General features: G+C 39.3%; 1 protein-coding gene across 1 annotated transcript in view; it reads right to left on the reverse strand.

Moving 5' to 3' along the window:
• ctnna2 (catenin (cadherin-associated protein), alpha 2) overlaps positions 1-24,823 on the reverse strand; it is a 322,519-nt gene that overhangs the window by 22,262 nt on the left and 275,434 nt on the right. Inside the window, exons 10-13 of the mRNA XM_084366449.1 lie at positions 15,489-15,581; positions 13,692-13,848; positions 12,893-13,093; positions 2,559-2,710 (exon numbers count right to left, since the gene is read on the reverse strand). Coding sequence (XP_084222575.1) covers positions 2,559-2,710; positions 12,893-13,093; positions 13,692-13,848; positions 15,489-15,581 — 603 coding nt within the window. The remainder of the gene's footprint in view (positions 1-2,558; positions 2,711-12,892; positions 13,094-13,691; positions 13,849-15,488; positions 15,582-24,823) is intronic.

Below are 24,823 nucleotides of genomic sequence, written 5' to 3' on the forward strand. Positions count from 1 at the left end.
TGATCCGCTGTGGCCTTGTGCGGTCAAGTTCTATCACTGCTGAATACAACTTAGTGAATAGAAAATCTTTTCATTGACTCAATGAGACGATGTTTGCATTAATAAAAATACTTTTGCCCACTGTGCCTTAATTATGGGCAGTAATGAGCTGATATAAAAATGGGAAAAGGAACCAAATGCACTGGAAATTAGCTCCTTTATAAATAATTTTCACAATATCTGGCTTCATTAAGCGTACTTTTCTTCAAACCTTTCAATTAACCCATAACAGCAGGAATACCATTATTTGGAACTTACATAATTACATAATTGTTTTTTTCTTGTTCATTCATAAAAGCACAAAACAGTTTATTCAACTGAACAAGTTCACAATTTCTTTAGTATATATTTTGATTTATTTGTTTATTTAGATGATCGCACACCTGCCCAACAAACTCATACTATTTTAGTTTAATCTCCTCATGGGAAACAGCAATCTCATCATTGTCTCAAATTAAATGCTTGTCAAAAACTTGACAACCCTCCCTCTCGTCATGTGAATGAATTCATAGCTGCATCATAATATCTATGCTAACAGAACCAGATGTTAGCCAGCTTTTGAGACCGCTAATCCATTATAGCTAATTTCAACAGCACCCACTCCAATAATTCTGCCAAATAGGGGTGACAGCATAATTATTTCCTGACCTTTGCAGCAGTGATGTACCATGGAAAAATAGTACCACATTAAATCACAGCTAGGTGTGGTCACAAGTAGGACAGACCACACCTGACCACACCCAGCTGAGATGCTGTTACAAAGGATAACTTTTTTGAGCGTCAATGACTCATTGGACTATCAGAATTTGAGCCATTGGGTCCAATAAAATGTGAGAAGTCTAGAAGAATCCAGAAGTGAACCGGCTCGGTTGGTGTAAGTCTCTAGTGTGCACGCTCTATACTGCGATCTTCCACATTGATCACAGTATTTTTATACTCGGGAAGTCGAGTTTTCTTCACTTAATGTGGCAGCAGCTTTCACAGGAGTAAATGGGGCACTGCCTCGAATGATGGTGATCTTGTTAGAATGGCAGTCTAGTTGTGATATTAAAAGATTACATCTAATATATCTTACTTTAGCTTTACTTTACTTACTTTAGGTTAATTTAGCTCTGAACTTTGAGTAAAACTTGAACTTTCTGCGTGAGACGGGCTCTAGGTCAGTTGTTGAGAAAGGGAGGGAGTGCAAACACAGGTTATATTACAGTTGCTGGTCTCCAACCACTGTTCCATTCTATCCAGTGCTTCTGCTTCATTGCGCTACTCTACTCTCTCTCTCTATGTGTGTGTGTGTGTGTGTGTGTGTGTGTGTGTGTGTGTGCGTGTGTGTGTGTGTGTGTGTGTGTGTGTGTCATGGGTACATAAAGGCCAGGACAAAACTATGTTTTCGAGAACTTTCATTATAACTGCACACTCTTCTCAAGACTTGCCTCAATTTTTAAACACTGTGGAGAATTGGTTTCTTAATCCATCTACTGCTCATAAGATCTGTGCTGTAAAAATTCTAAAGGAGCCATTACTCGGCTTAAGTGGCAGAAAACTAACACAGTCACAGAAAAAAAATGTGTGCAAGAAAAACTATTACACGTGGCACCAACATTCGCTATCTATAGGATGGAGTTAGACAACATAGAAAGCAAGGATCTTCCAAGTTGTTTCCTCAGAAAGTAATTGAACTTGGATGGGATTATGAAGCCAGCTGGTCCCGGGCAGTTCAAAGCTGCCTGTTTTACATTATTTACCAACATCAAATTATTTTCCATAATTAGATTTTTTCCAGAGCTGCACTGGGAAACCTTCCAGCCTGCATAAAGTTGAATAAATGAATTACATGGTGAAGAGAGAAGGGCCAGTTCGGGTGAAAAATGCAGATACTGTAACATCATAGAGCTGCTGGTGTCATGTTGTAATGCAGCATTTTTATCGTGACACGCTGAATAATGTTCTGTCAGCTGTATAAAGCGGATCATGTGTCAGGTGCAACATCTCAAATGGGAATTCTATTGAATTTTAGATTTCAATTATGTTTTCCTTCAACCTTAGGGTGGATATATTTTTGTCAGAGAACATCCTCTTTCATCTGTACTAGCCAGCAGCACAATAATGTCTCACAGATTTGTAGCTAAAATGAGAATGAAGAGGCAAAAAACTGGACAGGAGTGTGTCAGGAAATGTTATTCTTTTATGAATACTTGCCTTTTGTAAGACAGACTTTTTAAACGTATTCAGTAAAAGGCATTAAGATCACAATATGTGGACTGGACGACAGCATACTTACATCAAATAGGCTCAACACACACAAGTACAAATATTATTCAGATGTGTAATTTAACAAAATACCCAGCAAAATATTTTGAATATATATTGAGGAAGGCAGACACAAATTACTGCACTTGGCCTTGGTCAGCATTTCCAAACACATTCATTTCTATCAAACTCTTGCTGAGCATTTAAACCATTTCAGCGTGTTTCAGTGACTGTTCTCCTTTTTGGTCCTGCAGAGGAGGTAATGGACATACCCTTATCATGAGGACAGCTTTCCTGATGTCACGGACGCCATCGTAGACCAGACGGGATGCATCAATGAACTCATTCTCCTCAAAGGCCTGTGGGGGGTTTGTACTCAGTGCCTCAATAGCTACCTCCACTTGTTCTGCAAAACGGGGCATGACTGCAGCATGGAAGGGGGGCAGGGAGGAAGAGGGAGAGAGCGAAAGAAAGATATCAGAGTCAGGTGCAGCACATGTGTTAGTAAATGGTTGCAGGCTTATCAGTCAGAAAAAGGAAAATGTTGAGGACATGATCCCAACCTTTTCATCTCAAAGTTTGTATCAGCTGGGTCTCCCCCTGCGTCACTCTCTGCACTTGAGGGAAAGGCGAGACGTCACCCTCAGCCTCCGTGTAAGCGACAATATGCTGTTCGCACATTGAGCGCCAATTAGTGGTTTCACCTTGGCTTACCCAACAGGCAGATTGGCCTGTCTGTCACAGATGTGTTTGTGTGTAATCCGGCGTTTGTGGAAGTGCGTGTATGAGCATGTGCATGCATTTGTGTAACCTGTGATAAGATGGCTGTGTGCGCTTCAGAGTTACAGCACAAGGACGCTTACTTGCAAGCTCGGTCTGTCAAATCACAATGCCGATGGAGGGAAACAAATTCATCAAAGTCTTTTGAGCTGAACAAAAGCCAAGCAACAAAAGAAAAGTCCCTATTGACCATAAAAATGGTTGGTTTTGTTGTCAGTATCAATTGGCCGGGCCCGATGGAAGAGCTTTATGCTCTTTGTGTGTTCAAATGAATTGTGCTGAATGTGAATAGACATTATTCAATATTCAAGAATACAGACTGAATGTTTGAATATTTAGCAGGCTACCTTTCTACGTAATCTCCTGTTGAGAAAAAAAATACTGAAAGCGAAGTGTATTAAATGTAATTTTTATATGGACTCTGCACTGTGCCAAATTATCATAACAAAAGCTATGGTTTACCTGGACAGACAGTTACCAGCCAGAGAAGGTCAGTCTTCATTTTGTGTTATCTGTAGGTGCTGTTTCAAACAACACAAATGCTTTAACTCCACCATTACTTGTAACTGTGCTTCAACGACAGCACAGGCGTTTCCTATAAATCCACAACATGTTTCTATATATCTAAAATTGAAGTTAAGATAAAGACAGGTGCAGAGAAAGAAGAAAAAGACAAAGACTTTTTTGATATGCTATAAAAAAAGATGTCTTGGCTGCTTTGGAAATAATCAGCAACAAATATGTATACATAAAGAGCAGATTTTTGGAGACTGGATACTTGGACAGATTTACGACAAGCCCTTTGAGAGGAGAAGACAGGTCTAATGAGGACAGTCGGATAGCGAGAAGAAAAACAGGGGAAAAGACAAATAAAGCATGGCAGCTTGGCTGGAGAGCCTCCACCAGGAAGCCAACTGGGTGATTTTATTATTATTCTACACACTTTTCCTCCTCTCTTACATGCCGAGTGAGCTAAATCAATTAGCCAGCTTGCACTAAAGGTGTATCTGCAGTATACTTATTTGTCTGATATAAAACATAAGCTATATTTCACCAAACATAAAAGGCACTACAAAAAGTCTCTCCCTTTTTCTTTTCATTTTTAATTCAGTTTAATCCACTTACTGGAGAAGCGTAAAATAGGCTTTTGGGAATTGCTGGGAAGGCGTTTTAAATAGAAATATTTAAATGTTCTCCAAGCTCTTAATGAGCAAAGTTGCTGATGGTAAGGAGCAATTTCACTCATTCCAGTTGAAAAATGATGAAGGGAATTAAATGTGACCATGTAGGAATGGATTTTTTTCACCCCCTAGGCTTAAGCATAGTTTAAGTGAGAAGTTATGGAAGTACAATGAATGCTTAAGAACCGCACAGCAGAGATGGCGTGCCCCTGTGAGGTGTGTAACGAGCTCCAAACAGCGGAACCTGAACAGCTTTTGATGCCTAAACCTCAATTTTGCGTGAAGACAGCTCAATTTAGACAATATATCAGAAGAGGTAAAATGAATATCACTTTTATACCAACAGAAGCCTGCATCAAATCAGGATGCACAACTTTAACCCTACAATTGAATGTGTTGTTTTTGGAGGATAAAGTCTTGATAAGTCCCCTAAATTACAAGCATTGTTTAGACCCGAAGAACCTTATATAGTTTTACTATATTACTATGATAGTTATTAAATGCTATTTCATGGTATTCGCTTCCATTACTATGATGTGTGTTATAGCATTCTATAGTATATTCATATATCGCATTTATATACATATCTCATTGTATACTTTGAAGTAGCTCTAATCAATATTTCTCTATTAATAAAGGATAACATGACTAAAACATATGTGAAAGTGGTCACTCTTAGCTCTTAGTGATGAACTATATTATCACATGTCTCAATAGTTCCCCTCAGCTGTACAGAGCTTTATAGTGTCTTTCAGGCATTGTTTCTGTATTTTTAAAAGCAGCATTACTGTTGAGCAAAAAAGCTCTAAAACCCCACTGTACGATACCTATTCAGCACTAAATGTCAGATAAATTTGGCAAATAGCTGCTAAATATGGTGAAGCGTTTAACAGCGGAAAGAAACCCCAAAACAATGACAATTAAAAAAAATAATACACAGCAACAGATTATTCTTTCAGGAGTTGTTGGGGACCAAAATAAAGCTACAATAAAGGAAAGTGAACATTCAACTTAAATTTGTCAGGTGGCAAGACAAAGAAGAGTAAATAAATCATATTGTCAGTGTTGTTTTTGTAGCCTGTGGGCAAAAAAACATTACACATTAATATATACAGATAGCTCGGTTGCAGAGATGCACCACTATGAATGCGGCCCTTCCACAACCTCATTCTGGCCCTTTGATCATTTTGTTAGGAGGCTAATTAGCCCTTTCATTAGTTGTGTTGGTTGCTAATCACAAAAATACTCTTGTATCATTACAATGTTTTAACCTCGGCTGTTAACCCTTGGGGGTCATATCTCATCTTAAACCTACGCATTACTCATCTAGTCAGAAGTTTACATGTGGCAGAAATGTTTCACTCAATACTGACAAGGCAGCTTTCAATTCAAGTCCACATTATGAATGTACATACTCTAACAGTGAAAAAAATAGTATCCAACTTTAAAGCTACTTGTGAAGAACTCTGAGAGGTGATTGAGTATTAAAACTTCAGTGATTCTGCTTGTAGTGTGTTTACTGCTCTGTTCACTCCACACTCTAACCTTGGTTACAATGTTTCACCTACCTTCTCATACTGCATTGCTGCTCTCAAAGCAATTTCCTCATCAGAACTTGCTCCTACAGGAACTCCCACCTCTATTTGCCCAAAGATTAAGAGACCTTACCTCTACTCCTTGCAAGCAATGAGGCTGCCATCTGCTTCCCATTCTGGCTAAAACTTATATTCCCACCATCATAACAATGGAAACAAACTTACAGTAAAGAGTGACTCATCCGGTTCAGCAACAGTGTAACATTTTGAGATATACTGAAAAAGCTGATTCACTGTCCTGTTTCCCCTTAAGTACTAATTGCTTTCTCTCGTGTCTATATTAATGGCCACTGATGTCAATATTAAGGTTTTCTGGTTAAAGATTTTAAAACAGCTGCTCAATATTTATGGTAGCTTGCTTTAAGTCTGACCAGACACAAAGTCTGGTTCTCAGAGCTATTATTTTGAAAGTAGACAGTGTGAAGAGTCTTTACTTCAATCCTTCAGACGCTGCTGCACTTCTTTTAAGTGCACTTGATCCACTGATTTACAGGCATGACATGTGGGTGGCAGTGTGAGCATGTGTGTTATTACTCACTGCAAAACCCTGGCTAAATCCCATTTACTGTGCCCCGATGTAATAACAAGGAGCAACGCCACCCTGCTTCTCTAAATGGCACACTAGACTTAGGCCATATATCAGTTTTTTAATCTACCCTCTTCGGGCACCACATTAATGATCGACTCTAAAATTTGTCCCCCCCTTTTTTTTTTGAGGAGAAGATTAGTTCAAACACAGGGAGTTAGTGGGCAAGAAAAGTGTCTCAGTGAAGAAGGAGGGAGAGGGGGGAAAAAAGAGAGGGAAGCCATAACCACTTTCCCATTAGGCTATTGATTTTTCTCCCTCTCAAGGACACGCTTCAATCCTGGGCCCATGTGTGGACTGTCTGTCAGGAATCTATGGCTCAGCTTTACACAGAAGAGCTGTGCACCCAGGCCGCCTGTATTAGGCCCGGTCATAAATCTGACTGCGCTCAATATGAGGAAGAGGGATGGGCAAATTGAGATAAGGTCAAAGGGCAGGCAGTTGTGCTGAACGTCCTGGGGTTGATGTGGCAGCTGTCAGAAAGACAGGCAAGTGGTCGCGACTGGCACGGTGGCTCCAGGCATAAACACAGGAGCCGTAAAATAAAAACACAAACAGCCTACTCAAACACACACACACACACACACTCAGGCACAGGATAAATGTTTTACATGCACACCACTGAGAAAGGGAAAAAAGGGATCACATCAATGAATTCCACTAAAATCCCCGCTCAAATCGCTTAGTGAAATCCTTGGTGACAGCTATTGATTTTTTGGTAGAGTCTAGTTAATTGGACTCAGTACCCTCTAAAAAGTGTGTGGTCCTATATCCTTTTTTCCTTTGTTCAGCTACACTTAATCATCTTTCCCCCAGCTATAGATTTCTCCTTGACTGTGTTTAAATCCATAGACATCAGGCCAGTGAGGACAGAGTGGGGAGGGAGGCAAAAGTTCACAAGGATCAATAAATGCTTTATGGTCCAGATCAGATGTGCATGGTAGCCCCTAAAAAAGCCAACTAGCACCACTAAGAGGGAAACAGGAAGGGGAAACACAACAGCTCTTCATCAAAGAGAAATATGGACCCAATGAAACGGTGGTCTAACACAGTTGCCGGTTCCCTGCCTTAACATCTCAATTAGCACCCGCAATCGAGAGGCCTCGTTAAAATTTAAGATGGGAGTTCTCCTTAGGGCGGTGCAGCCAGCATGACTCGCCTATCTGCTGCATCTGTATAGACTTAGCCATTACCTTAAGGTAAAGTCAGACAGGAAGCCGGCCATCTTGAAATCAGCTGCTTGTTGCTGCATCCATCATCTTGTCAATTTTATGCTAGGTTTCCTGCTTAAGTATAGGATACAGTCCTACTAAAGCTGAGAAGCAGCTGGTTATACAAGCTCCAAAGGATGGAGCGGCGGCATCTGAATTTTCCTTTTATTTTTCTTTTAGAGCATGAATCTGGCTTGTAACTAAATTACAACTTCACTCATGTTGGCAAGTTGCAGATGCTCGATAACTGCCAAAGTTGCACAAATGACCACCTACACAACACTTTTTAGGGTACTGTTTTGAGGTTTTACATTTCAAAGGTCTACAAACATCTGCAGAATAAACCAGAAGTTCCACTAAATGTCAACTGGCTGCAGAAATTGTAACCTATCCATAACTAAAGTTTCTATGAGCAAAGCCACAGGTCCTCCAAATTAACAGACAAACTATATTGGTCCATTCCTTTTAGAGCAATACATAGAAGTGTGTTCTGATCCGACATCCAGGCATGACATAATTTGTCTCTGACAACACTATGATTTATTTGGTTGGCTGTAGGGACAGATCAGTTTGGGTTAGAATAGGCACTTCATTAGAGCACCATTATGTAAAAATGGGCATATTGTGCGATCTGGCAACCCCCACAGTGTCTGAGTGCAGCACCTCTGTTGTAATTACAAATCCCAGGTTTGTAACAATTTGTGTAGGCGTAGTGTAGGTGCTAACTACAAACAAAACTAATTACGTCGTAATAATGTTATGTCTTGAAAAATTGCATCTTGAAGTAAACATATATGTTATGCTGTGGTCCGACTCTCTCACTGAAGTTACATAGTGCAGAAACAAGTGAAGAGGGGGCGGAGTGGCTGAGACAGAGACACCATTCGCCCTTTTACAAGACACCGTACCATAAAAATGATCTTGCACCTGTTATTTTAAGGTAAAAAAGTTCCATAATGATGCATTAAGTTGTGGCCACACTAAAGGTTCCCTGTGGAGTTTTAAACCACTAGAAGCGCTGTGGAGCTGGTTTTCTATAAAGGGTGCCTGTTGTGATTATTTCAACTAAGCTAACATCATGGTGCTTTAAGGGAAATACTGACCTCTGGGTTCAAATTACTTCTTGACTATGGTTCTGGGACTGAATAAACCTGTGGAACGATCATGGTCATGCTTTTAAAAAACCCAGTCAAACAGACAGAATGTATACAATTTAGATGTTATGTTGACATATCCATCCACCAAGGGCGCTTCATAACAACGTGAACTTACTTCCACAATTACTACAGTTGCTGGAGGGCTTTGCCACAAGAATGTAAACAAATGTTTTGGGGAACTCTCTGAAACGACTGATGGTGTTGGAAAGACCGATCAGATATATATGCATATAATTACTGAACTGATATTAGCGTTTTTAGTTGAAATATTAAGCATCAAAAGCAGAAGTCAACCCACATTGGGAAATTCCTTGTACTTTTTTTCTTTTGTCCTTGCATTCCATCACCCATGTTCTTTTCTTTGTATATACAGTATAAAATATGGCCCTGACACCACGAACAGTGTGATATTTTTCACACACACACACGCACACACACACACATATATAAATATATATAAAGATATGTGTGTGTGTGTGGCATGAATTAAACTTAGCGATTACTTTTCTATAGATATTGATGAAGGTCCTCAGTTATCAAGGTCTTGGTAATTCTAAGTGTCTTAGAATTTGATATAGATAGCACACATCAGCATGCCCACATCTGCACGTCAGGGTAGTAAAGATTGGACTAGAACTATTAGTCCAAGGCTGCAGTATTGGTTGTGCATATTTCTTGAACCATTATTATTATCTCAGGGAAAATCTTTTGACTACTACAATAATATTACAGTGTTATCTGTGCAATCCTCAATTACAGAGGAGATCAAAATATTGTGGAATTTTTTTATAGCATGTGTTAATGGAGCCAACATTGGACTCACTGGTTCCTGTATAAAGTGCAAGATGTACAGTACATTATTTCAATGTGTAGGTGGTTGAACTAATCCATATAGATCACTGTTGACTATGTTTCACATTCAACAGTTAATGAGATTGATGTAGAGGGAGTTCATGTAATACCTCATTCTGTAATGTTATAACAGCCATAACATGTAGAAAGAATTACTGCATTTCTGAAATGTAACAGAATGGAATTTCAGAAATGAGTGAGTCTCATGAAGCACCTCAGTAAAGTGATGCTATCTCTGCTCATGTATAGGGTTTTGTATATTGTGTTTCCAGGGTCTAATTGTTGAATCTTTCACCTCATTTCTCCTTTGCATAAACAATTTAGGTATTATGCTTCTTATTTTTATTTTTAGGTATTAGATTTACAGAACGATGTTAACTCGCAAAAAAGCAACTACACGATAAAGACAAATCACTGGGTGATCAATATGATGCTGCAACATCAACAGTTCTCCCTTCGTTGTTCTCAGTAATGCTGACATAATGCTTTTGGAGTCCTGCTGACTCTAGAAACATACTCCATGGAGGATTAATAGAAGAGCGGCACAATTATACAGTCTTCCTATGTGACCAGGTTATGGTCATATGAAATTGACCTTAAGTGTCCAAATATTGCTGCTGTTCTTCAAGAATTAATTAACTCAATCAGCAAAACTGAATTATGCAATAATAGAGCAGAATGTGCTTGAGATAACATCTAACTAGTACTGAAGGTAGTCCATTATGGTGGAGATGAGCACCAGAAGAGGGACTCAGACAGATGGCTGCGTGAACACATGTGACTTACCTCATGCTGTTGTGACGTTATCAGCTAGCGGGAGGGGAGTTGATTGTGTCTCTCAATTATCCCCGCAGATGAAAGTAACGAGCGAAACAATACATATAGCGTGTCACTAAATGGGGTCTAATGGGAAAGATAGCAACCGGGGGAGGGATGGATGAGTGAGGATAGAGAAAAAAAATAGAACAAGGAGGAGGTAGACTAGTGTAAAAAGACGGAATGTGTGGTCAGATTTGAGTCTTGTGGACAAGTAATTACCAAATTTACTTTCATCCTGTGTCTTTGTCCACTTTTCATAATGGTGCACTTTTAAAAGGCATGTTTTCACCTCCTTTTAAGGGATTTGAGGGGCTATTTCAAGCAAAAATGTTTCAACAACAGACTCTTTCTTCTTTCCTTGCATTGTGACTCTTTTTTTCACAATACATACTAACATAACAACTTAAACAAGGTTCAATTAATGAAAAAAACATATGAATTGTGACCCAACCAATGCCGGGAAAAAAATGAATGCGCAAATCTTGCACTGGTACAAACTGCTTCCAGGAAATAGCCACAGCCGACACTGACAAAAGCTCTCACCTTTCCCTGCCTACTCAGCTTTTAAATATCACTATACTTAACCCCAGCGATAAAGGCGGAAGCTTTACAACCTTAAATAGTGTTACAAACTCACAGTGTGACAAAGAGGTGATTTACTGACACATTTTTCCCCCAGGGCTTAGCATAGCTGTGTGCTGAAATCATTCAACACCAGAAACCTGTATACTTGACTCAGCCTGACTTAATTCGGCTGCTAATGTTATGCCATTTCCTATATACGTATACTCAATATCCCAGTCGCTTCCTACCTGTATGCTGAAAAAGACCGAAGAGTGCTGTTAACTTTACTGAAATAATCACATCAGACACCCTTTATAGAAAAACAGCTCCATAGTGCTTCTAGTGGTTTAAAACTCCACAGGAAACCTTTAATGTGCCCACAACTTAATGCAACATTATGTAACTTTTTTACGTTAAACAAAAGCTTAAAAATCATTTTGATGGTACAGTGTCTTGTAACAGGGTGAACGGTTTCTCTGTCACAGCTGTCACTTGTTTCTGCAATGTGTTACTTCAGTGAGAGGGTAGGATTACAGCATTAGATACATGTTTACTTCAAGATACAACACACAGCACACAACATTCTTATGATGTTATGAGTGTTGTATGTAGTTGGCACCTTCATTACAAATTGTCACAGAACTGGGATTTGTATTTACGAAAGTGGTGTTGCACTCAGAAACTGTGGGGGGCACCAGATCACACATAAATGTGAATTCCTACATAATGTTGCTTTACAACTTTGAAAAGATGATGGACCATGAATAGCTTTTCTTCCACACAATACTGGTAGATCCTGCTAGCATACCATGTACTCTTGTGGCCCTACAATGACTTCTGCTTGAAAACCTGGGAAACCCCAAAGCTATATAAGGACGCTGTGTAAAATCCTTTTTGACATATACTCAATAGAACACAGTGCAAAGACAGTATATATAATGTTTTACCTCATCAACTTCATTGATTTTTGTAAATATATGCTTATTGGTTGGAACAGGGGAAGCAAAAGACTGGGAAAGTTTTGGAGTGCTGAAAAAACACCTGTTTGGAAGAGTCCACAGGTAAACAGGTTAATTGGTAACGGGTGATAGTATCATGATTGGGTATGAAAGGATATTACTACATGGGTTCAGGAACACATGCATAAAACCGTAACTATCATAACCGTCACCAAGCACAGTGCTGCAAATCTTTTCATTTATGTTTTACACAGCGGCCCAACTATTTTGGAATCTATGATCAATCCTATAAATACTGAGCCAACATAACACTCAAGCTTCCAGCACTTAACACCACTCTAAAAGTTGTCTCTTTACTGCCTCCTGCACCCTTACACCCTGTATAGTGTGAAATGGTTTCAGTCAAGTTTAGTGGGGAGACAATCTTCACTGTAGGTGTGACTGAGATATGTGTTGTCTGAGCTGCCACAGAGATAAACTCAGGTCTCCTGGAATGTGCTGTGACACAGGAGAAGCACAGTGACAGAGAAAAAAAAAAAAAATAGATGAAAAAAGGTCGAGAGGCAGATGAGTGAACAGGTGGCGACCAGGGTTTGTGTTAGAGCCAAGACACTGATCCAAACTGTGGGACACTGGGCATCCAGGTAATTAAGGTGCATCTATAAGTCACTGACCAGACTGGGGAGCTAATGTAAGTGCTGGTGTGTGTGTGTGTGTGTGTGTGGGTGAGTGTTGCACTCCTTCTCATGAAAGTAGCTTGCCAATTTGCCAAAAGGATTGGTGCAAAATGTGTGATGCACAGTACAAGGGTGAAGGATATTGTATTAATCTTCACAATACATTCTAACACATTACAACTGTGGCTCCTTGTGCCACACCGCCTTTGTGTACAAAACACTAACCAGTCTCAGACAGGAGCTTGATGGACTCCAGCACACGTTCAGTGTAGACTCCAGGCTCATAGTTCTCCATCTCAGCATTAATGATGTGCACCACACGAGCGGCTCGGCCCCGGATAGCTCCAGCAGTTCGGTCGAGAGTGTCCACGTCGCCCTCTTGCAGAGCAATTACACATTTGTTGACATCTTCGAGGATGTGGTTCTCTTTGGAAGGGCAAAAAAAAAAAGGACAGTGAATGGCGGTGAGGGACCCCAGACTTTCTTCAGCTAGAAGATATAATGATTTGTTACAAAATAATGTTTTCCCTGTAAATGGAATGTTTTTAATAATTTGTGCTGACGATTAACATTGTAAATTGTCTGTGCAAAAATAATTTAATGTAATTATTTACGTTTCTCTCTGAATGGAAATTAGTTGTTTATATAGCATAATAATTCTTAGCAATTACAATTGTGTTTATTTATCCATCTTCTTCATCTGCAAAACATGCCAGGCCCCTGGGCTAGCGGTGCGAACACCAGCTCCTTATAGATTAATATACAGGTGAATGGGAGCTGTTGGGCAAAATATAAATAAATAATAAATATAAACAGAATACAAGCATGCAAAATGTAAAAAAAACAAACAATGTTCATACTGTGGCTTCCTATTTATTAACTATAACTATCTTATGTCTTAACTGTAATTTTGTTTTTCACATCAAGCTGCCACAGAGAAAGCAACTTGATGTTTACAGGAAATAAAATACATGTTTGACTGTAATTCTAATCTGTAAAGAAAATGTGATGTATTGCCTCATACCTGAGACGGACAGGAAGTCATCCACAGAGGTGATGTCATCCACAGCCTCAGTCAGGATGCGCACCTGCTTCTCCCACTGATCCTTGAAAACATCCATGTTGTCCTGGGCCACCTTGCTTTGGGGGCGGGCTGCCAGAGTGAGAGCAGCATTGATAACCTGGCATGGAGGAAGGGTCCAAATCATTAGACAAGGTTTGTGAATAATAAAACATAATGTGTTATGTGAAAGGGTAAGTCTGGCAGTGTTATATTTTTTTTCACAGTGAACAAATCCCATAAAAAGAACACTATTGTAGATGTTTAATAAAAAAAATCTAACTAATCTCATAAAACAGCTGGCCCCTGTAGTCTTTGGCAAACATTACTCGAATAGGAGTAAAAAGTGCATATGTTAGGGGATATTTTCAGCTTTCACTTTAATGCTCTAGTCACTATTTACAACAGCAGGGTGGTGTATGTGGGAATGACTCAAACTACACTGTCCATGTTTGTCTTAATGAAGACATGCGTCACTCACTGAAGTTCTTCGGCCCAATGAATGTTTGAAATAGCTTTAGATAAGAAGAGAGTGACAGACTGCTCATTTGCATTATTGAATTGCAGGTTTTAGTATTTTTTGTGGGATTTGTTTACAATAAAACAAATACTGAATATCATCAGATATATCCCTGAAACACACTGTCAGTAACCAATGTTGTGTTAAAAACAAAAAACAAAACACAAATATGTATGTACAGATGGCCCAAGGATGGATCAAAAAGACACACCAAATCGTTCAGCATTAAGAGAGCAAAGTTATCTTTTCCAGAACCTACCAAGTATCTTGACCTCAAGAGTCTGACCGGCGTAAGATAGAACATTTGGCTTCAAGCCAAAGAAGTTCAAAACATCATAGGGTTTTAAAGTCCTGAATAAAAAAGGCAAATGGTGTCCCTATTTTCTGTTTTTTTTTTAGATTATTAACACCCCACTGGAGACTCATCACATCAACAGACTTGTACTTAAGAACAGGCAGTATTAATCATATCACTATGACAGCTGGCATGTGTACTTCAACCAGAAGTAGCATTTCTTCCTGTTCTTTATCACTTCCAGCTTTTTAGATTTAGTTTAAACTAAATTAATCTGATGTAGCAAAAGAGACACTATGATCTGGACATGGCAGTTACTGAGGTTGTGTGTTGTCCTGTGTGTGTGCATTTGCATGTGTGAAGATAAGGGACCACGGCTAGCTCTACCCAGAACAGATGGAAATATTTCTCTTTGTTCCACCCCCTCTTTGTTCCGTCTTCCCAGCCACAAAGTCTGTGTCTATTATGTTTTTTTATTTAATCTGTCTGAGTTGTGCATTGCCAAGAGGTATCAGGAGACGCTTTCTCCCCAAGTTTTCTGAGTAAGTGGGTCTCAGCAGGTGTGCATGGTGGGTCCGGCATGTTGGATCCTGAATCTTAAAGTCAGTCTCCCTTCTCCATCTCCTCACCATTACTGTGTTGGGTCACGAGTGAGTAGGGCCCACTGTTAACCTTGGAAACAACCAATCGATTTTAACCTCCTCCTGCTTGCATCGTGAGAAACAGTACTACAAGGTCCACCTACACATAGCTCATAGCTCTTCCTCACATTCTGCCGACAGTGATTTTTTCTGTTATTTCTAGGTACTCTGATTTCTCAAAACTCAAAGATACCCATTTGAGGGGAATTAAGAAGAGTTAAAAAAAAAAAAAAAAAAGAAAAAGTTGACTCGTGCTTGAGTAGGGTTCAATAAAATGGGCTAAAAGTCTTTTTTTAAGTCCTCACCTGTGGACATAAGCTGTCAATTTGGGTGGCAGCCATTCGAACCAACTTCACACCCTCTTCGTTGTTGGAGATGGAGCAAGCCAAGTTGGCCACCTGAAAAACAAAGAAAGCAGAAAAAAAGACATTACAAGCTGAATGTTTTTCCTGAAGGTCATAAGCACAGAAAACAATGTTCCCATCCCTATAAAGGCAGACCCCCCACTGTAAAGTTTAACTTTTTTTTTTAAAGGCTGTCTTAAAATAACATTCAAATGCCTGAATAAACAACAAAACAGTTTTTGGTTATTGCACATGTTCCTTCTGTTTCATAAAGGATCCCATCCTATGGTGTTTATAATGATTGACAAAAATGACAGTCCATATCCTGTCTAAAAATGCCCTCTAACATTTTGTTGAAAGTAATAAAACACCAGCAGCCTGAGATATACCAATTTTACATCAAAATAAGTGCATATATGCCAGTTTTTTAAACACGGGCTGAAAAAATTGGCAACTGACTTCTTGCAAGTACATGAGTTTGCCTGTCTGTTTTGTTTCTGGTGTGTCATGATGACACAAAAACACCAGAAAAACAGGCATTAGTAGAAAAGTCTTGGATGCCAAGAGGTGAGTTTCTATCCATTGTGAAAGGGGTGTTAGACTAATGAAGTAGGTATGACCCTCTTTTTGTTACTATCCCTTCTTGTATCTCAGCAAGGAAACACTGTCAAGAGCGCCTACGGACTCTGTCCATATGGGCATGGTAGTGAGATATATTACTAACTATCTTTTAGTGTGTAGAGTAAAAAAATACAGCAGATACATATTGTATAGCTTTGTTTTATTTATTTGATTTTGTTTGATCTTATTTCTTTGACTGTGAACCCCTTTGTGACCGATGTCTGTGAAAGGTGCTTTATAAATAAACTTTGCTTGCTTGCTTGTTTGCAAGATACATCCCCACTGTATATATAAATACAGCACAAGGTATGAGTTTTGTATTGCTATTCGTGCAGAAAGGGAATTTAAACATTTGTCTGAGAAAATCATTGTTGAGGGAAACAATGCACCAAAGGTTTGAGTCCGCTCAATTTATTGCCTCTTCCTTTGCAAACAGTCGATTGCAGGAAATAGCCAGCATCAGATCAGATGACACAGATTTATTTTGTGCTGGACAGTTGGAAGAAATATATTCGTAGACGAGTGGTAGATGACACAGGTGTTGTGGCAGTCCAACACTAATGCGTGGCAACAAATGCCATGCCAAGTAACATAGCAAAGGCAGGAACATAGTGCTCACTTGCCGCAAGGTAATTGGATTAATTCTGATCCAATATGGCCAGGTTCACACAATATGTATACAGAAAGTCTTACTCATTAGGCTGACATTTCCAGCATGCCTGTGATGCACGACTAGCATGCTTAAATCATTATGGGGCTTGGTGGTGCAAAGAGGTGTTTTATTGTATGATTAAGGTGCCAGATGCTTTTCATGTATGAAACAATCCTTTCTATCAAGGAACTTGGTAACATGTTTCAATCTGGCACCCATATTAGAGACACACCAAGCATCGTAGTCTATTTGTGTTCGTCAAGCTAATTTTGGTAAAAGACCTGCACAGCTACTAAAATGGATTTGTTAACAGTTTATTTTTACATTTGACTGATGGCATATGAAGATAATGGATCTGGTATCTGCATGCAGGAAGACTAAATGGGGACTGCTTGAATCATTTGAGAAAGGTGGAAAATATTCTAGAGGCTTCAAAATATATTAAACCAACATTTTATTTCTGACAGAAACATAGTCTGCTATATTCCCAAGTGAAGCCATCACATTTCTCCACAGTATCACTGTATTTCGCAGTTAATTTTCATAACTCTAAACTCTATATAATCCAATACCATCCTTAAGTAAATCAGATTTGAGCATGAGCCCAAGCTTTGAAACTGAGCTAAACAGACACATGCCCGTTGGCAGCAAAAGGTGCCACTCTGTATTAGCACTTCTAGCGCTCACATGTCACCGTTTGAGGCAAATTGAGGTAAATCAAATTTGTGTTAGAGGACTCTTGCTTAGAGCTCTGTCTCTTTACTCATGACAGCAATGAGCACATTGATGGATTGCAGTCCTTTATGTGAAGCCGTGTGTGTATGTGTTTAAAGCGTGGTGTGTGTGTGTGTGTGTGTATGTTAGAGAGAGAGAGAGAGAGAGAGAGAGAAAAAGAGAGAGTGTGATTGAGAGTCTGCTTTCCACATAAACGCGAGTGGCCGCTGAGATTTGAAAGACATACGAAACAGAATTGAAAGGACTATTTCAAAATAATTTAAGTCCCTGCATTCAATTTCTGGTTTACATTACCGTAAACCAAACATAGAATTTCCCTGAAACTTTATTGAGCTGTGACATATATTTGCAATTTTCTCCTTGACTTTGTAAAGTAAATCTGAAATGAATGCACTGTAGTTTCTACAAACTACTCCCAGTAAAGAAAAGGATAGCCAATTGAACCCTTACAATTCAGTTATATTTCTATTTCACTTTAATGGTTGGTGGAAGCACCCTGCTTTGGAACATTTGCCATTGTCTGTCATGTCTGACTTCTTCAAAGCACACATTAATATGAGTGTATCTAATATTGTCAGGTTGGTGTTGTTCCTGCATCCTCATAATTATTGTTGCTCCAGGACCATCATTTCAACTAAGCAACAAAAAATGCTTTTAGGGCTAGCTGTTGTGGCTTATGGGTTACTTACAGGGCTCACACTCTATCCTGTTTGGAACATACTGTTCACTTATTATTTTCAGTTTATTTTTAGTTTTCTGTCACTGTTTGATGAGGTTGAGGATACTAAAATACTTGGTTAGGTCTAGGAAAACGTGGTTTGGGTTAAAATAGACAATTTCACAACGTTAGACACTTGTTTGAAAGGATAACTTCTCCGATGTTCATATTTTCCTGCTCTTTCTCTCCAAGTCGACATTCTAAAAACATGATTGGTTAGTTACAATGACGGCCCTGAAGGGCCAGGGCAGGAACAACATGGTGATAGCAGATTGCACTTTTAGTATGGCACTGTAAATGGACTATTTTGAGCAAGCTCCCTGCTTGTTCCATTAAGACTTGGAGCAAATTGGTATAATAAAACTGAGCTTAAATAATACAGCCTTTATGTGCCATTATTTTCTCTGTCTCCGTGAAGTAACAGGCTTTCAAGAAGTAGGACAAAGGTACAGCACTTCCCATTTTTTTCCAATTACTGTACGATTGCAGTACCTGCCCAGTAGAAAGTGAGCCTCGTCTTTTTCTCGAGCATTGCTCACGCCCAGCTGCCCTCTGACAGGGGGCCCATGGGATGCAAAAGGGGCAGAGGGCTTTTTGGAGGCTGGAAACATGCCCATCAGGCCCACTCCCTCTTACCCAACACAGAGAGCTGGGCCAGGGCCAGCGATGCAACATCCAGCCAAAACTACTAATTGCAATTATCTAAGGAAGTGCCTCTCCTTTGAGGTTTTAGGGGTTTTTTTTCCAAAGAGAGGAGGGAAAAACCAAGACAGAAGGTTTGAGACTACACCACGCAAGCCTAATGCTGATATGGTCAAGGATGTTGGAACAGAATATGCAATTCAAAGAGTGTGCGTATGTGTGTGTGTTTGTGTGTGCATGTGCATGTGTGTGTGAGAGCGGGAGAGAGAGAGGGAACAGTAGAGAGAGAGATCCCTGCTGAACACCCATTCTTCATTTTAGCCTCGAACAAAGAACTATCGATTTTGTCCTTTTGCTCTGCCCTGGATAATCACTTCAATTCTAATTTGATGAAGGTTTCCACTGCAGTTGGAGAGATGGGCATTCTCATGTATGCTATCTAAATCACCTAAATGGAGCTGAGTAACTGAAAATAGATCTGATAGTGTCGTTTTTCCCCATTTTTTTAGCCAGAGGGTTGTTACAGAGAACCTCAAATCTATTGCCAGGAAGCACTGAGGATGGCAATACATTAAATAACATCTTAACAGGCTCTCTTTATCGCTATTTAGCACTGTCTGTGTACAATGCACATGATCAGTTTATATCCATGAATCTCCTCTCTGTTGTACCTACTGCATGCATACTCCTAATGTAATCGGTACATTTCTCTAATAATTCCTATAAATTAATCTTTGGTCATTATGGAGGGAGTGAACACTTGAGTGGCCAAAGAGCAGGAAGGCTGAACCAGAGGAACACTGTCCCTGCTTCAATCAGGATGGTTGGTGACCCCCTAAACCATGCCATTTCTACGGCCATTTCCAGCTACACCTCACAAATCCCCCTTCCGGTCACTTACAAGATTGACTAACAGAGCCTTGTCACCAAAGGTGCTGGGCACAACTGCTTCGCCCCAAGAAAGAAGCAGGAGGTGAACTTTAAAAACAGAGGAATAGCAGTGGTAGAAGCAATCAGTGCAGATGACATTTTAAGTTATGTCACGGAAGAAGGAAGCACTTTGGTCTATTAAAAGTGTGTCTTCTGGATGTTTACTTGTTGCAGGGAGGGTGTTGCTTTATTTGGCTTTATTGACATGGACTTAAGGGTAGTAGGGTTGGTAGGGTGTAGTTTATCTCTTTCAAATGCACTAAACAATAAAAATAATCTTTTACTGCGAGAGCCTGACCAATACTTGTTTTTTGGGGCAAATGCCGATACAGAAATTATGGTGTAAAGCAGCCATTCCCAAACTTAAGTATTAAAGGATAACTACCGTTTTTTACAACCTGGACCTTATTTCTAGCAAAATATATGATCATTTACTCACCCAGATAACTTTGGTGTCATTTGAAGTCGTTTGGACGAAATTAGATCCAGTGTAGCGCTGCTATATCCATATAATGCGAGTGAAGGGGCACCGAAACACAGCCTCTATATATCGATTATCTGCCACGAAACTAGTTCATTTCACCAATATTTTGTTACGATACGCTCGCGCTATTCCCCTCTGAGTCCGGGCTCATCCGTTATCAACATCCGGGGTCAAACTAGCAGTAGCAGCTACAGGTAAACAAGCCGGCTGTCGCGGGTGCACGCGCAGCTCAGAGTTGACATCTTCCAGGTCAGAGGTAGTAGGTCAACCTACAGACCCCGGATGTTGACAACAGACAAGCCCGGACTCAGAGGGGAATAGCACGAGCGTATCATAACAAAATATTGGTGAAATGAACTAGTTTCATGGCAGATAATGCTCATAGAGGCTGCGCTTCGGTGCCTGGATCACTCGCGTTATATGGATGTACGCGGCGCTCCACTGGATCTAATTTCGTCCAAACGACTTCAAATGACACCAAAGTTATCTGGGCGAGTAAATGATAATATATTTTGCTAGAAATAAGGTCCAGGTTGTAAAAAACGGTAGTTATCCTTCAAGTAACTAACTTAATAAGTAAATTAACTTAAGCCCAATTTGAAGTTGGAAAAACATCTGGGGGCCATCCACACCTTTACCTAAATGTGTTTCCTGCGATGTCATCCATTTACCTTAATCTCCACTGTTGGTGCAGATTATGGTCGGTAGGTGGCACACATATGAATGGGAAACAGACTTCAATAAATTATAGGATAAAAATAGGTTGGAAAAAACAATAGTACCACATTAAAAAACTACCTTGTTTAATCAGTTCTGATTACTTTTAAATTTAAATATTTAATCATTAATATTTTATGGCAAATTCAAACTCAATTAGAAAATTTAACAAAAAAAACTCTGAGAATCACTGATTTAAAAAATTCTGATATCGCTATTTTGGCGGTGTAAATGTGTTTACATCCATTTTTGCAATGATCCCCCAAATGTTGTTATCAAACACTTATGACACAAATATGTAAGGGAGGCAGGACATTTTATAATTTAAAAATAAACTTGACTTCTAAAATGACTGAAACATTAAACTTCACTCTGAATTAAATAATTTAAAATGAATCTTAATAAAAAAAGTTTTCATATTGGCTCATATCGGACAACACATACGGTGATACCTATGTATCTGTGATAGGAATATCGGCCGACTGATATACCAGTTGGGCTCTACTGACTGCTCCGTTGTGGTCTCTCTACTGCTTGTGCACCCACATGAGAACCAACATGCACTCACACGCAGTAAATAAATCAGTCTGTCACCATAGGTGGAGCAGAACATGTAACAGGGGAATACAGTATGCAGACTGTGAAACAATTACAGACCTGCCCTCACAGGAATACCTCTGTTTGTTTTAGTTATGAGCTGTCAGCTCCCTGCCGTGACGCCTGTATGTACTGCGTATAGACCGGAGCTGACGCAAACAGGTTAGGGTGCGTGACATCAGGGTAATGCCAGATGTCAAGGTTGTGAGAAGTTTAAGTCCATGGGGGATATTGCGCAGCAGGAGTCACCGACCTTCTGTGACTGACTATAAACCACGCCTTTGAAAATCAATCCCTATCAAGGAGTGAAGTGCGTATTGCCTCAGGAAGAATGCCCACCGGGCACGGGACGACATCAAAGGAATGCCAGACCTTGCAAGCACATTAAACAAGAAAAGTGTGAAATAACAAAAAACAAAGGGAATGGATCTACAAGCATGTTCTCCATGATAATGGGCTGTAATGTCTGTTCAACACTTGAATCCTGTTCAGATGAAGGCAGTTCTTTTAATGGTGAATACTAATTTTCACTACAAAGTGACAGAACGTGTTCATATGACTTGACAGGGAAGGCCATTTAAATAAAACAAGAACACTGCAAAATATAATGGAAAACCATTAAAAGACAGACAATTAAACAAACTCTTATTATCTCGTACGGTGAGGATACAACATGATCATCATTTTGATTACAGATTGCTGTTTAATTGCTCCCTCTGCTACCTTTTTGTCACCCCCACCTCCCACCCTCGCTTGAGAGACAAAGTGAACCTAAATTGCGAGTGACTCTAATGCACTTAGGAGTTCTCTCTACACTTCCTAACTCAGAATGGAAATGAGTTTAAGTCACTGTTTACTAACTGACAGGTCCACTAATATGTGGCTGACTGGGATACAATCCTACACTCCTTCCAGCACAGCCCTGGTTCATCAACTCCATGCATACAGATGCAGCTGCTACCATAAGCACACACACGCAGCCACAGACCAAGATAGTATCTCATTATTTCTAATACCCAAATCTTTGAGATAAAAGTAGCTGCTTTCAAATAGTCAAAATAGTGTTTACCCACTAGGCAACTTAGGTGACCAATCAGGGATTTACCCATGCATTGGATCGAGAGGATTAAAAATAAGGTGGTTGTTGGGAACATTTTTGTCTTTTCTTAAAAGGGTATTTAGTAAATAACAAAATGACTATACTGATTAATCACAATAACAGGAATATGGATAACATACTACAGAGACACAGTTAGTTACATCTGTAAAATCTAAAGCGATCTAATACAACATCTCAGCTGTATAATGTTCAGTTCTGAGCAACACTTTCAAGTATTACTGCAATTTGACAGCAATGTTAATTATTACAATGGTGTTGGACTGCATTATATTGAGAGGTGTTGCAGTATTTTGCCTGCCCTGAAGGCGAATACATATTTGAAACAAATTTCAATATATAATATCAATAAATAATAATAAAACTACCATATAGTTGAATAAACAATTCTTGGAAAGTTTTGACAAGAAACCCTGCATTTATAAGCTTCGTAAAGGTAGGAAATGTCTATTTCATTAGATTGTATACTTAATAAAGTGGCCAGGGAGTGTTTAGATCACAGCCAGTGTTATCAATGTGGAGAAAAATGAGCACGGGCAGTTTAACAAACTGTTAAAAGGCAGTTTTTCCTTGCTACTGTCGCTGAGTGATTGCTCAAGGGGGAATGTTGGGTCTTTGTAAATTAATTAATTTAAGAGTATGATCTGGACCTGCTCCAATTGAAAAGTGTCATGAGATATCATCTGTTGGTAATTGGTGCCATACAAGTAAAACTGACATGACTTGCCTTAAAAAACATATTAAACATATCACAATAGTACACACACACACACACACACACACACACACACACACACACACACACACACACACACACACACACACACACACACACACACACACATTTTATTTTATATACTGTTTATCATTATTAGTCTATTCTCTTTTCTCTTTTTTTGGAAGTGGTGTGCATTAGTCTCTGAATTGATTGAACAAACTGATTTAAAAACTACCAAACTACCTAAAATGAAATGTGTTGCAGAAAAAAAGGCTGCTTTCATTTGACTTGATTAAATCCATTATATTCACGGTTTTTATTCTGTGCTGATTAACTTTAAGTGGCCAAGGTGTTCAGGTTAAGACATCCACAGAGGTCCCTTGATAGCAACATGGAAGTTCACTGACCCGATTTCATACGGTCAGTGATTCCTTAACAAAGCTGCTTCTAGCTCAGCCCCAGCAAATGTACACATCCCCTTCGACCAATCCTTTACAACAGGAACATGTGCAGGAGCGTGTGATTGAGGTGGGGATGTGCACAGCAGACGTCAGGAAGAAATGAGACAATCCACTCTGAAATACACTGATTATAGTTATATGTCTTGTTGTTCTTTCACTGAAAAATTACTTCCACATTAATTACTCTGTAATGTGTTTAATGCTGCTCCTCAGTGGGTTGGATGATTAAGCTTGCTTTTCGACAGCACTGCTTATAATAGAGTGCTGCTGGGTTTATTTCCTGTCCTCTTGTATGTGTTCATTTAGACATGCATGTAGAGTTACTGTACATTTGTATTTGGTTCTTTTTTCTTACATTCAGAAATGCTCTTTAATTCTATACCTTTATTTATAAAGTTATACATTCAACTAAATTAAAACCTTCTAATTGAAAACACTTGACACTCCTAGAATAAGACTAAAATCTAAGATCCAAAATGAATAACACACAAATAAAACCTCAAATGTTATGCCCTGCCCCAGCTGTAATGCCACAACCAAGGTGCTCAGTGTAACTCCACTTCACCAAGACAGACCCTGAGACCCAGCTCACAAAATAAGCAACCTGTCAGTCTGTTTTCTCACTATGACTTTGATGATGCAAACCAAAAAGACGTTCTATAGAAAAAGTCATCTTGAGTGCCTTGTTTCTGGCACTTCTGTGACTTGGAAATATCTTATACATATATTGTATCAGTCTACTTTTTTTGAAAGCTTATTTAACTTTAGAACGTAATTCAGAGCTTCTAATTTCGCAATATTAAAAATGCAGTTTATTTACATGAGAACTGAGTGTGTAAATGGCAATGGGATTTCAATTTTAAATAGCTTACTTAATATCCTTTTTATGTTGTGATGTGATTTT

Source organism: Pagrus pagrus, assembly GCF_965226575.1.
Source record: "Pagrus pagrus genome assembly, chromosome: 2".
Classification (NCBI taxonomy): domain Eukaryota; kingdom Metazoa; phylum Chordata; class Actinopteri; order Spariformes; family Sparidae; genus Pagrus; species Pagrus pagrus.